The sequence below is a fragment of the Halichoeres trimaculatus genome, unplaced genomic scaffold, assembly GCF_033239565.1.
Source record: "Halichoeres trimaculatus isolate MK-OKI-2021-1 unplaced genomic scaffold, fHalTri1.1 fHalTri1_scaffold_23, whole genome shotgun sequence".
Taxonomy (NCBI): domain Eukaryota; kingdom Metazoa; phylum Chordata; class Actinopteri; order Labriformes; family Labridae; genus Halichoeres; species Halichoeres trimaculatus.
This window is the reverse complement of record NW_027437201.1, coordinates 5,124,824-5,137,123: the sequence shown is the minus strand read 5'-3', so window position 1 is coordinate 5,137,123 and position 12,300 is coordinate 5,124,824. Positions and strand designations below refer to the sequence as shown.

The window sequence follows — 12,300 nt, the reverse complement described above, 5'->3', positions numbered from 1 at the left end:
TACGACATTCATTAAAAAATGAAAATAAATGAATAAACCTTGTTAACTTTTTTTTTTAAACCATAGCCTATGTGAGTTAGACGGAAGCAGTTTTCCATCAGCTGTAAAAATAAAAAGTCGATTTGTTCCAGATTAATTTTTTTTTAAATTTTGGTGAACGTTAAAGAATCAAGTGTGATGATTCTTAGCCACAGATAAAAACACATTTTATGCCTTTTCTACTTTTTTATTTATCTATAAAAGCAGGAATTTTCAACCTCTGCCTGAACTAGTTGTTTTTCTAAATGAATCTAAAATCTAACTTTTTTTTCTATCATATATAAATATTCTATCTTCTTACTATTAGTTAAATTAAAGGTCAAGAACTTATTTATTAATATATGCAAGTTCTTGACCTTTAATTCAACTTGTCTGTTGTTGTATTGTTCCTGTATCTTCCGCACTGATCGATATAAAGTGCTTCATCTGTTAGTCTCTTTACATATTCGTAACTCAAATGTCAACATCTGCCCATGGTTGATGTTGACATTAGAAATAAATAAATGAGTAAATCCTTAAGCTGTAGGTCTTCTCTCCGAAAACTGAGAAACAGTTTAGCATATTACAAAACAGACCCAACAGAACAGTCATACTACATACTTCATTGAAAAGCAGTAGGCAGTTTCCAAACCGTCTACTACACTACTGTCACATGTAGTATGAAGTAGATGGTTTGGAAAATAGGAGACAAGAATCAAGTCAAGTTAGGGGAGCGTTAACCCAATGAGGACCAGCTCACAATTGGCTGCAACTGAAAACAAAGAGCACAGGAGTAAAGAATGGTGTCATCAGCATAACGTTTAGCTTTTTTTTCATGTATAAGACCTAACTTTGCTCTCTTGCCTGTCACTTGGATAAAAGTGATATTTTGATGGCTTGAGTTTTGGGTCTTCAAACTTCCAGTCCTTGTTTTCTGACATTTAAGAGACACATATTTCAGTTAATTAAGCAACAATAGACGGATTAATCTCTAATAAGATAAACAGTTAGTTGCAGCCATTATGACGATCGTATTGAAACAGTAGGCTCCACTAAAACTCAGTTACTGATGATACTGAAATACTGCCCAGACTTTTACACTGGCATTTTTAATACCCAGATAAGACAACATCTATAGGCATCATCCAGAAGTTTGGTCCTGTTAATGATTCTCTGGCATCGTCCACTTTGGCAGCAGACGCTGGATTTAAAGAAAACTTTCTTTGGTCACAAGCCAAGATGTTAATTTTATCTGAGGGGGAGCTGGTCTATTTGTTTTTGGGATACAGGATATTACAGTGATCCCCACAGTATAGGCAGCGAGATATGATCAATAGGGATTCATGAATAATGAAGAGGCCGAGTGGAGCAGAGACACTTAATTACAGTTTCAAAAGCCATTCTCGTTAATTGAGGAGAATAAAGGTGCTGAAGTGGACTCGTCGGCAGCATCGGGATTTTTTACGTCTGACTGAACGAAACGGCAGAAATACCAGCTAAGAAAGGCAGATTCTCAGTGAATCCCTCTGTTTGACTTTTATTATCCTAGTGTATTTACTGCGCTCGGTCCATTTCCTGTGACCACCTGTGAGCACGCTATCGCTCTTTTAATGTGAAGCCTAATATGCTGCATGTCCAGACAGAGCGCGTGCAGCAGATCCAGTTTGTAATTGACAGCACTGCCATCTGTTACAGTTATGTGAAATTATGGATAAACTAGTTAACAGACACTTTGGCCCATTGTCTGTTGTTTTGATAATCACCCTTAATAACGGTCGGCATCAATATGGTCTTTAAACCTGATTTGGGACTTAATGGAGTCAGATGGGGGCAGTCAGTGTATGCTCGGGGGGGTAATGCTGTTAGAGATGTTTGTAAAGAGCAAATTAAATCAGTCATAGATTGTGCCCTCTCAAGTCAGCCAGACGACCAGACCCATTGAGGAGAAAGAGGAGGGGGATTCATATTTTAAAGCTCTCGCAGAAAATGCACTTATGTGGCTGGAAATAAAGTCAGAGCTGGGTGAATGGAAGTAAATGGTTATAGCAGAGGGTCTAATGGCTTCCTGCTAGCTCAGGCAGGTTGGTTAGACGCAGAGATGTAGCTATTCAGAACTTCACCAGCCGTCTTTAACGCTCATGACTTCAGACAAACATAGTTACTGATGCAGACGGTTACATCACCAAAGAAGAGTTTGAGCATCTTAATGAAAGGTAACATCTGGAACCTGCAAAAAACATGAATATTACAGCATGAGTGTGTCAGTCTGATTTCAGGTCTGAACATCTCATTAGCTTATTACCACACACGCTGACAACAAAACAAGAGCCTAACTCATTTTAAGAGTTTGCAATCCAAAGTAAATCAGTACAATGTGGCTTATACTGTGAGTGATTAGATACTCTGATCAGGAGTTTTACTGAGATTTTAGGTTTACATCAGAGCTCATGTAATGATATAAATCAGAAAATATATATCAAGAAATAATTGAAACATGCACTTATTAAACCCTTCCCATCCTGTACATTATTTCAGTCATCTTTTATTTTGACTGGCAATAAAATGTCATACATCTTTATCAAATCAAATATTCAACTTAATTTAGTCTAGATTTTTAATACAAATTGTAAAAACTTAAATCAGAGAAAGTGTTTGAGCCACAGTCAGAAAGTCCAGAAAATGTCTTATTTTAAGTTATTAAAATACAAAAATCAATGCACCAATAGGGGGAGCTAAAGTTTTCTTGTTTAGTTTCTGGTTTTCAATTTTTTTTATTTCAAGAAACCTGAAAAACAATTTTTCCTATTTTTTTTTTTTCAGGATTCAATCAATTTACAAAGCCTGGATGTAATCTTGGTGCCTGTACTCTGACCTAGAAGTTGCTGAACTATAGGACACTAGTTGAAATACTTCATGATTTCAATCTGAGTTTTTTTGTTTAGGACATAATAATACCTGATTGCCTCAGTGACATTTTTCAATGTTTGTCATTTTCATGTAGAAAATAAAAGTCAACAAAGTTACCAATTTTGATTCCTTTCCCCTTTGGGGTAAAAAAAAAGTGAATGTATAAATATAATATAATATAATGAGGGCTAGAGTTTTACCGTTTTGTTCCGAGCCAATCCCACGGTGGTCTGTAGAAGTCTGTGCATCTACATACACGCAGTGGTGCAACTAAGATCATAGCTCCATTGTAAAGTCACAGCGAGGGGTCTAGCCTTTTGTGCAAATACACTAAGAGAAGAGAATCAGACTTCTAGCTGAAAATGTCTTACTCTGCTTCAATGGGTGGCGCTGTGTCCTTTTTTGATCAGCGAAGCTGTGTTCATGTCGAACTAGTTTCATTTTACCCGAAGAGGAAGCAACACTCTACAATTGCTGAGTTAAATGCAGTTTTAGGTCTCTGTTTTTATCTGTGTATATGCCATGGTGTTTGTCGTGTTAAAGCACAGTGACTCTATTTCTCATGGTCATCTACTTCCTCTTCTAAATGAACACTGAGGGCGAACTGAGTCCTGCTGAATCCAACCATTGTCTATTAGCAATCGCATTAGCTAGGCGTGTCAATCGAGCAATGCTTAGTCTGATCTCAGTCCAACTGAGCATTTCAGAACATGAGTACATCACTTTAGCAACATTCAACCAACAAACAACAAAGTGACAAAAATCGCTCGTACTCACTATTCATAGCTTCAAAATTTCTTGAAGCAAGTTTAAATTCTAGCTGAATGACTTTAGAGTGACTGAAAAACATAACCCAACATTAAAAAAATATTTTTTTAAAGTTTTATTGTCTGTAAAAAATAAAAAATAAAAAAGTGCTTGTTATAAGTATAGGACACAAGTCCATAACTGGACTGACCAGTTTTCACCAGAAGAGGGCGTGTCACATTTTTTTGTGCCACAATTTTGTCCATTTTACTATGATCTCCAGAAGCAACACTCACGTTATGACTTAGCAAAACTTTCAACTCTAAAATGTGTAACTATCATCAACTCATCATGGTTAGTTTTGGTGTTACGACCATTAATGTTCTGGGAGTGGAGCTGCACTTTAGCTTTTTTCTGCCTTCAGAGAAAAGAGGAAGTTGGACCTGTTCCAGGTTTCTGCTAATTGGTCTATGGCCACAACAACGTGTACTGTGACGAAAGGTGATCTATGCTTACAGCCCACATATTTTTTATCTCACTTAGGGGACTACCAAAAACAGTCACTTACCCTTTAAAGGCTTAATACTTATTTCTACTTTTTAAAAAGAATCATATTTAATGATTAAACTTTTTTTTTTTTTGTATTTTGAGAAAAAAGTCACATCCTCACTTTGTGTCTCTGATCAAAGAGTGATACTAGAGTAAAAAAAATGTTTCTGCTTTCTGTCGGCTGTAGGAGAATAACTGTAGTTGTATGAATTTAAGGAGATCTGAACAGCTGTATCTAAATCTGATCAGTCCCATTGGTGAAGCAGATCGTCATCTGCACAGCAACATTTAAAAATCTGAATGAAAGGAGCAGCTGATGATCCAGTTATTCACACCCTGATTCAACAGGTTGTTGATTTATTCATCCAGCACGCCAAACCACACACTGTTCACCTAATTGCCTTGTTAAACCCAGACGCTGCAGCAGCGAACCTCTTTCTGCTCCTGTTTAATCACATTTGGCTTGTTTACAAAGACGCTAGCTGTGCCAGAGGTGCGTTTCTCACTGTTCTTCCTCATGTGTGCGTCTGCTAAGACACGGTGAGGAACAAAGAGCCCGCCGTCTGAAGCTGGTGTGGCGTTACGCTCACTCAGAGTTCACCTGAAACACTGCACCCATGGCTCCAGGTAACAGGCCTCTCTGACGGGTACCCCACCGGGATCCTTTGACTTTATCAGGGGGAGAATCTGAACTTTGTGAATGGCAATACACACAGGTGGTGACACGTCTCAGTGCAATTACACAGATCCTCACATTAGTCATGTTTGTCAGAGCAGTCAGACCTTGAACTACAAACAATCACATTTTCAGGAAGAAGTTGGTTAAGTTTTTAAATAATTTTTGAATTTCCAGATTTCAGTTTTAAGAACAGGTGGAAATCTGTGCCAGTGAAGTCCCTCCAGGTAGAGGAAAAGGAAACCAGCGAGATCACAATCAGCCTTTTTTGTGTGGAGATGGGTTTTGTGAGTGAGCCGTCTTCTTGAGTTTAAGAGGTTAGAAGGTCGACAGTGAACCAGAGACAGGATTTATGACTATTCGCAGACGGTAAATAAGAAGCGACAGAGTTTGTCTCGTTGAAATGTGAGGAGTGATGTCATTCACACGACTCCCCCTGACACAGAAAGTGAGAGGTGGATCAGAGGTAGACAACGTTAGGTGAGCTCTCAGTCCTTTGTCTGACACCCAACCTTAGCCCCAAGGGTCCAGCGCTCACCGTGAAGTGTTAACCCCACACATTCAGGCCTGTCTGTGCTGCGATTAGTCAGGACTGTCTCACACAGTCACTTTATTTTTGTAACGTTTGATCCTTTAATCTAGAGTCTGTTCTTTTTGAGGCGTAGGATGCAGGTTGCACTCAGAATGACATCGCTGAGGCTCTTGTACACTTTGTTCTTCACTGTAATTTAGATACAGTAGACACTTGCCTCAAGTGGATAACAAGCAGTGACAGATCCTGTACCTGACACAACACCTGGCAGGCAGGCTGTCTAGACCACACAGAACTTCCTTCTTTGAATTAAAACTAATAACGGTCTAGCACTTCCTCTCTGTATTATCAAACATTGATGATACACGCAGCAGTGAATTTCACTTATTTTGATTATTTGCATGGAAAGGGTTCAAAAGAAATAATTTGGAATTTCTGGTTCCAAATTGTACAAGAGGGCTGAAATGTAAAGTATGACGTCCAGTATAAAGGTTATCGTGTAAATTAGAATCCTGACAGGGTGAGCAAGACCTCCTCGTGCAGCCTGAGATGGAAACTATCACTATTGCTTCAGTGTTTTTAACCATTTAGAATACTAAGGTAAATTATTTTTCATACTACAGTGAAAACCACCCTGGAATGCTAACGTAAATTAGCTTCTTTGCACCAGTGTTTACCCATGTAGAGTGCAGGGATGCAATGATAAGACAATCGATTACGCCGACTTGAAAAATTCATCTACAAAATTTTAATAGTGGACACTAATGTTGTTTTCCTACAGTGAAATAAAAGACCAGGCACCCTGTGGCCCTTGCATTGCAAATAAAAGTTCACTCACATCTCTCCGCTCTCCGTTGTAGACAGTTTCTCAGGATTTGAGTCACAAACTATTGTCAAAACTTCCATAACTTTTTAAAAGTGAGGACATTCTTCTCTTTTTTTCTTTTAATGACGGTAGCAAAGGATTTCAGTACATGGCTGCCACTCTCTGGTCTGGAATAATGACTACATAGCCTGACAGATTAGCATAGGTACCTATGTATTCTTAAGTGGGGAAAAAATAAAAAATCATATTCTTCTAAATAATGTTGAATGTCTCAAAAACTCAAATACCAGATCTCGTGATCGTGTCCTCTGTTGGTTTATTTAACATTTCACTATTGAATACTATTTGTTTTCTTCTATATTCTTCTAACTTTCTTGTTTCCTATTTTATTTGCTACATGACATAAAAAACATGTTTTACATTTACATCTTCTTCTTCTCCACATCTATCACATCTACCACTTTCATGTTTTAACAGAGCTGACCAATCAGAGGCAGGGACCTAACTTGCAGGGGTAAATCCAATTAAAACTAGGCAAGCACGTTCAGCAGATGTTGGTCACAGATATGAGGTGCTGTAGGAAAAATATTTAAAGCTCCTAACATACAAATATTTACTTATCAAAGTTTTATTAAGAAGCTCTCTGTGGAAATACTGAAAACATACTTCAAAGTGAATTAACAAAAATATTCAAACTGACTGTTAAAGCTTCCATATAAAACAAGAACTATGGGGTCTAAAGGGTTAATACCTCATAGATTTTTTTATACTCGTAGTAATTGAGACTTTGTGTTTTAGACAGCTAACAATAACTGATAAACTTATGTTGGTGTTGTTAGTGCAACACTATTTTTAGTTATATTATTTAGAATGAAATCTGCTGAGTCGTCTGTTTCATTATTTGACTTTGAAATGAAAGAGAAATTACGTCAACATGCATCATCATGGGTTGAGTTACACAAGTTGAATATAACAGGTGTGCACACTGAGGTAGCAACTGAGGTAAAACAAAGTCTAAATCAAGTAAATACACAAAATGATTTATCAACTAATCCAAGAGACAAATGACAGATTAGTCGTCATCAGATATAATCATTAGTTGCAGCCGTAGAGTGTAGAATGTACGGCTAAATAAACTCCTTTAACAAAGTGTTTTTAGATATAGAATGCTAACATCAATTAGCTTTTTTGCCACAGTGTCAACAGGCAGAGATGAAATATGCCCGACTCTTTTCGGCAGATTGATTTGATACAATGAGTCCCAGGTGTCATGTGTTGTAATTATGTTGTTATTGGGTTTGACCAATCAGAATCAAGCATTTAACATGAACAGGAAATAAAGGAAGTCATAATCGAGGAGCTGAGATGTAGATTATTATTATTTTAAAGCTTCCTGGGCTACTATCTGATGATACTAAAATAGTTTAGTTCATATTTATTTTCCTCTGTGGAGGTGAAAACAGGAGCTTGAGTCGTAAAGACGGACCCCTCACCTCTAGCTCCATTAAATGAGTTAATTGTTGATCACAAAGCATCACATGTGGCCCTGATGGGTTAGAATAATCCTCTCTGATGTCTTTGTGTGGGTCTTTGCGTCTCTCTGCCACCAGCTGTCATGAAGTTATTTTTTCATGCATCCCAAATTAATAGACACTCATTCTGAAGTGTCTGATGCTATTGTAATACAAGCCATGTGGCATTCGGCCAAGGCTGCAATATAAGACACAATTGTTGCGTTTTTTTCCACCCCCACCTTCTCCCTCTTTCTCCCTGTTTTAATGCACAGTAATAAGTAAGTAAATGGTGGAAGGATGTGTGTCTGAAACCACGGCAGCCTTTGTTGCAGATAATTAGGTTAGCAGCGAGAGCGTGCAGGTGCTGAGGGTGCGCTGTGTGCTCGTGTTGTGTTATCGACTTGCTCATATTCGCAGGCTGTCAGGGGTGTCGCACTTCCCATCAGCCCCAAAGCTCAGCAACCTCTTCACTATTAAAATGATCACTTTCAATAGCAGACAAAGGAAAGAGGGAACATATCTAGTGCAGGGTATTTTCCCCACCTCTAATGCTTATCTGCCTTTTGATGTCGGCGTAATAAAAGGCCTATTGGGCTTCCACAATGACCTGCAAAATGGACAAGAGCCGATATACTGGGCTCTGACTGTCGCTACCATTAACTAAAAGGCCCAGACATTATGGAGAGCCGGGATGAAAGAACATGGAAAAAAAAATAATAATTGAAAAATTGCCTAATGCTAAAGTGAAAGAAAATGGAACTGTGAAAAGGCACTGTAATATTCTGTTATCCCCTGTAAATGCAGCCAAACAAGAGATGCAGCGAGGCATTCTTTTTGAAATGGATGTGGTTCAATTACCTGCATGTCTAAATCTAGTTAAGGCTTCCATTGTCAGGCTCAAACAGAACAGGCAGTTTTGATGTCGTGTTAAAGCGTATTATGCCCTACAACCTACATAGAATCAAGAGAGCTATGACTCCATTCAAGGTGTGGAGGGGAATTAAAACAGCTCACATTGAAAACAAGGTTAATTTAATATTTATTCGGATTCAGACCGACGCTTGGATCAACGTGGAACAAAGAGTTGCACAATTTTTTTTTCTGCGTGGTACAAAAAAATGTGACGGCTTTTTGAAGGCTATTTCTGTGGATGTGCTGTCTTACTCAGAGGGGACAACTGATTCATTTCATCACGTTAAACATTCGGCCACATGAAAAACTGCACAACTGGACGACTAAGAGGAAATGAATCAGTTGTTGCGTGTTTGTGTTTTTATTGATTTCAGAAAATTTCATGTAGTTCCAGGAAGTTGGAGCTTACATTTATGGTGTTGATGATCATTTGTCATAATAATCTACATACTCTGGGTCTGTTTTTTAATTTAAGGTAAATTTGGCAAGAAGAAATGTTTATTCTGCTTTTTAGGTCGAATCAAAACTGCTTTGTGCCTCTTATTTTAAGATTCATGTTTAAAAAAAATAAAGTTATCTGACAAATTAGAAGCTGGTGTATCTTTCTTTCAGCTACATGTCATCATATTTAATTTTTCAGGGTGCAAAGTAGACCGATACAAACGATACAAATGTCCTCAAATCCAACCTGTATTTTCTTACAGTCAGGCATGCAGCTCACAGTGTCTCACAAAAGAACAGGGACAAAAGAAAAAAAGAGAAAAGGGTAAAAAAGAATGAAAGACTAAAGGATAAAGGGTGGTGGTACTCATAAAAACTTAGAAATAAAACAAAATTTATCCAGTAAGACCAATGAAATAAGTCAAGTTAGAAGGTAAAATGCAATAAAAAAAATAAAAATTAGTTTAAGTTTAAAAGATCAGATGAATACTAGAAGTAAATCCATAAATGTATAAATAAATAAATTAAACAAAAAAAGAAAACAGCTGATAATTTGTGTGGACTCATTCAGCACTAACCAGGATGTAAATGTAAAAAAGTGGTTGAAAAAAATTAAGTTTTAATTTCAATCACTTTTCAATAAACTGCAATGAAGTGAAGGCATAAAGACGTCAGAAAACCACTTAATTTCCCATCAGTATGAATTGTTTATTTTAATTTTTAAGAAAATTAGACATTATTTATTTATGACAGCATATTTTTTAAGCACCTTTTCAGTTGTCGCCGAAATCAGAAAATTTCAGCATGACTAGAAACATGGTGCATCATAGGCTGTGTGATGTTAGTGAGAAGCTTCAAACTTCAAAAGTAAAGGAAATGTAACATTACCAACAAAAAAAGGTAAAAAGAAAACTCAGCTGAGCATGCTCAGTACTCAGGATGTGACCATGAGGTCTTACGTTTCAGTGATACTTGCTGGCACAATACAAGCAAAACCATTTGGATGTGTGAGTGAATGTGGGATTTGTGACAGTCGCAGATTTCACGGCGGAGTCTGGTCCAAAAAATGACTTTGAGTCATCATTTTTAAATAGATGTTAGGAAAATTTCACTAACAAGTTTTCAACACCTTGGCTGCAGACTTTTTTTCTCAGTGTTCAATCTAAAATAATCTTGGGCTCAAAGGCAGGATGTGAAAGTTGTGGTGTTTATCACCAGCCAGATGTCAGATACACAACCACAAAATCACCTTGTTGTTTTTTTATCCTCTCTTAATTTAACATCATACTAACCTGTTCTTCCTGTGTCGTTCTTTCTCTGCAGGTAACCGTCAAAATGTTCAAGCGTGGCTCTCAGGGCTGGCTGGGTAAATCCCTCAACGCCACCACCACCATCCCCTCCAACACCTCTGTGGTCTTCAGGGTCAGCGGGGAGGAGGTGGACACCAAAGTCCCAGCCAGCAGCGTACACAGTATCACACTCAGCATATGATCACTTAAAGCCATCACAGCACGTGTCTGTTGATATAAAGAAAGTGCCTTTTAATGTGTCAGTGTTGGTATTTTAACACCAGAAACGAGGAACGATCCAGTTCCTGATGTTCTGATCTCCAGTGGAAATATTATGCTAATGAAGATGCTTCCTCACAATTAGCCTGATTAACTTTCTCTTGTTTTGAATTTCTAGGGCTGGCCCACACTTTACCCCAGCCATTAATTAATCATTACACCAGTTGATTGTGCCACATCAGTTCAGGCTTGGAGTGTTTAATGTGTTAATTGTGGCGGTTAAAAACGGGCAGTCTCTAGCATAATAAGAGCTCGGCGTGTTGCGGTGTGTGCAGGTTCAGTGATTTACAGTGTGTTTAGACGCTCTAACTGTAAGGTGCTTTATTAATATGCTCCAGCGCACAGAGGAGACGATAACATATTCAGGAGAGCTCGGGTGCAGCCACCAGCAACCATTCATAACCGTGTCTGAGTCACTCTCCATCAGTTACTGGGCTCGCACGGCTGCGCTAACAGCTAGCAATTGTATTTGCTGTGCCTGGTAGTGGCTAAAATGAAGTTATTTCCATTAAGATATCAGTGCCTTCAGCTAATGCAATATAAGGAGCTCTCTGTGTCGATGGTATCTTTTCACATGGCATCTCTCTACCTGAAACATCATTACACTGTACTCAAGCTCCTCACGTTTTCAAACCTCTGTTTTACTCTTTTACCTGAGGGGGTTGGTGTTTAATCGGGGCTGTGTTTGCAATAAGTACGAGCACATTTTTAGACTCTGGTTGTTTACAGATCTCAGTCGACAGGGCTCGACTTTTTTAGTGTTTTTGACAGATTTATTGTCCTCTCATATTCAAACCTCATTCTTTAAGAGTCTTCAGGAACATTTTTCTCCACAACACTTGACAAATATCAGAAAAATTAGCATGAGATGTGTTTTGTGGATGTTTTTACATGTAATTTTTATAAGTAGTTGAGGATTTTGTGTCTTTTTGAAACTTTAAGCACTTTCAAGCTGATGTAAGGATCATGACTGTATCCATACTCTCCAGTGGATTGACTTCAGCATGGTTTAATTCATGTGTTTTTATTTTTCAGTGTCTTTGTACTACCTGGTCTCCTAATAAAATAATTACACCTCTTAATGATGGCTCCTCCTGAGTTTCTCCACATGTGCAACTAATCCTCAAAATTCCAGGTTTTGCTCCCGACGTTCCTCAAAGCTTCAGTCAGAGATGGATGGATGGACACCCATCAACAGCTCTCTCTGCCCTTTCAAAGCAGGTAGCACATCCCCAGCAAGGTAAAAGACTGGATATTAGCAAGGGATGAGTGGTCACGGGCACACAATGTGGGCTCTGTTGGGCAGCGTAGTGGAGGGAGGGAAGGAGGAGAAGCAGAGCGGAAATGCACATGGAGATCAGACCAGAACACCGTGTGACAAGGTAACAAGGTAAACTGATCCCGGCTGCAATTCCTCTGGAACTGAATCAATGAGGGTTCTGTGAAAATGGAAATCCTCCCGGATATTGACTCAGAGTGGATCTATACTGCAGTAGAATCATGTATTTCTTTATTATCAGTAAACAAATGGACCATGTAACCTACTGTGAGGTGTTCTGACCATGTGGGAGTTATTTTCAGCTTATAAGTCCAGAGAGTGGAACTACAGG

General features: G+C 38.3%; 1 protein-coding gene across 1 annotated transcript in view; it reads left to right on the top strand.

The window, feature by feature from the left end:
- Positions 1-11,739, top strand: part of LOC141784928 (uncharacterized) — a 34,586-nt gene extending 22,847 nt beyond the window's left edge. Inside the window, exon 9 of the mRNA XM_074662902.1 lies at positions 10,446-11,739. Within this exon, the coding sequence (XP_074519003.1) occupies positions 10,446-10,613 (168 nt within the window). The 3' untranslated portion in view covers positions 10,614-11,739. The remainder of the gene's footprint in view (positions 1-10,445) is intronic.
- Positions 11,740-12,300: the final 561 nt, after the last annotated feature.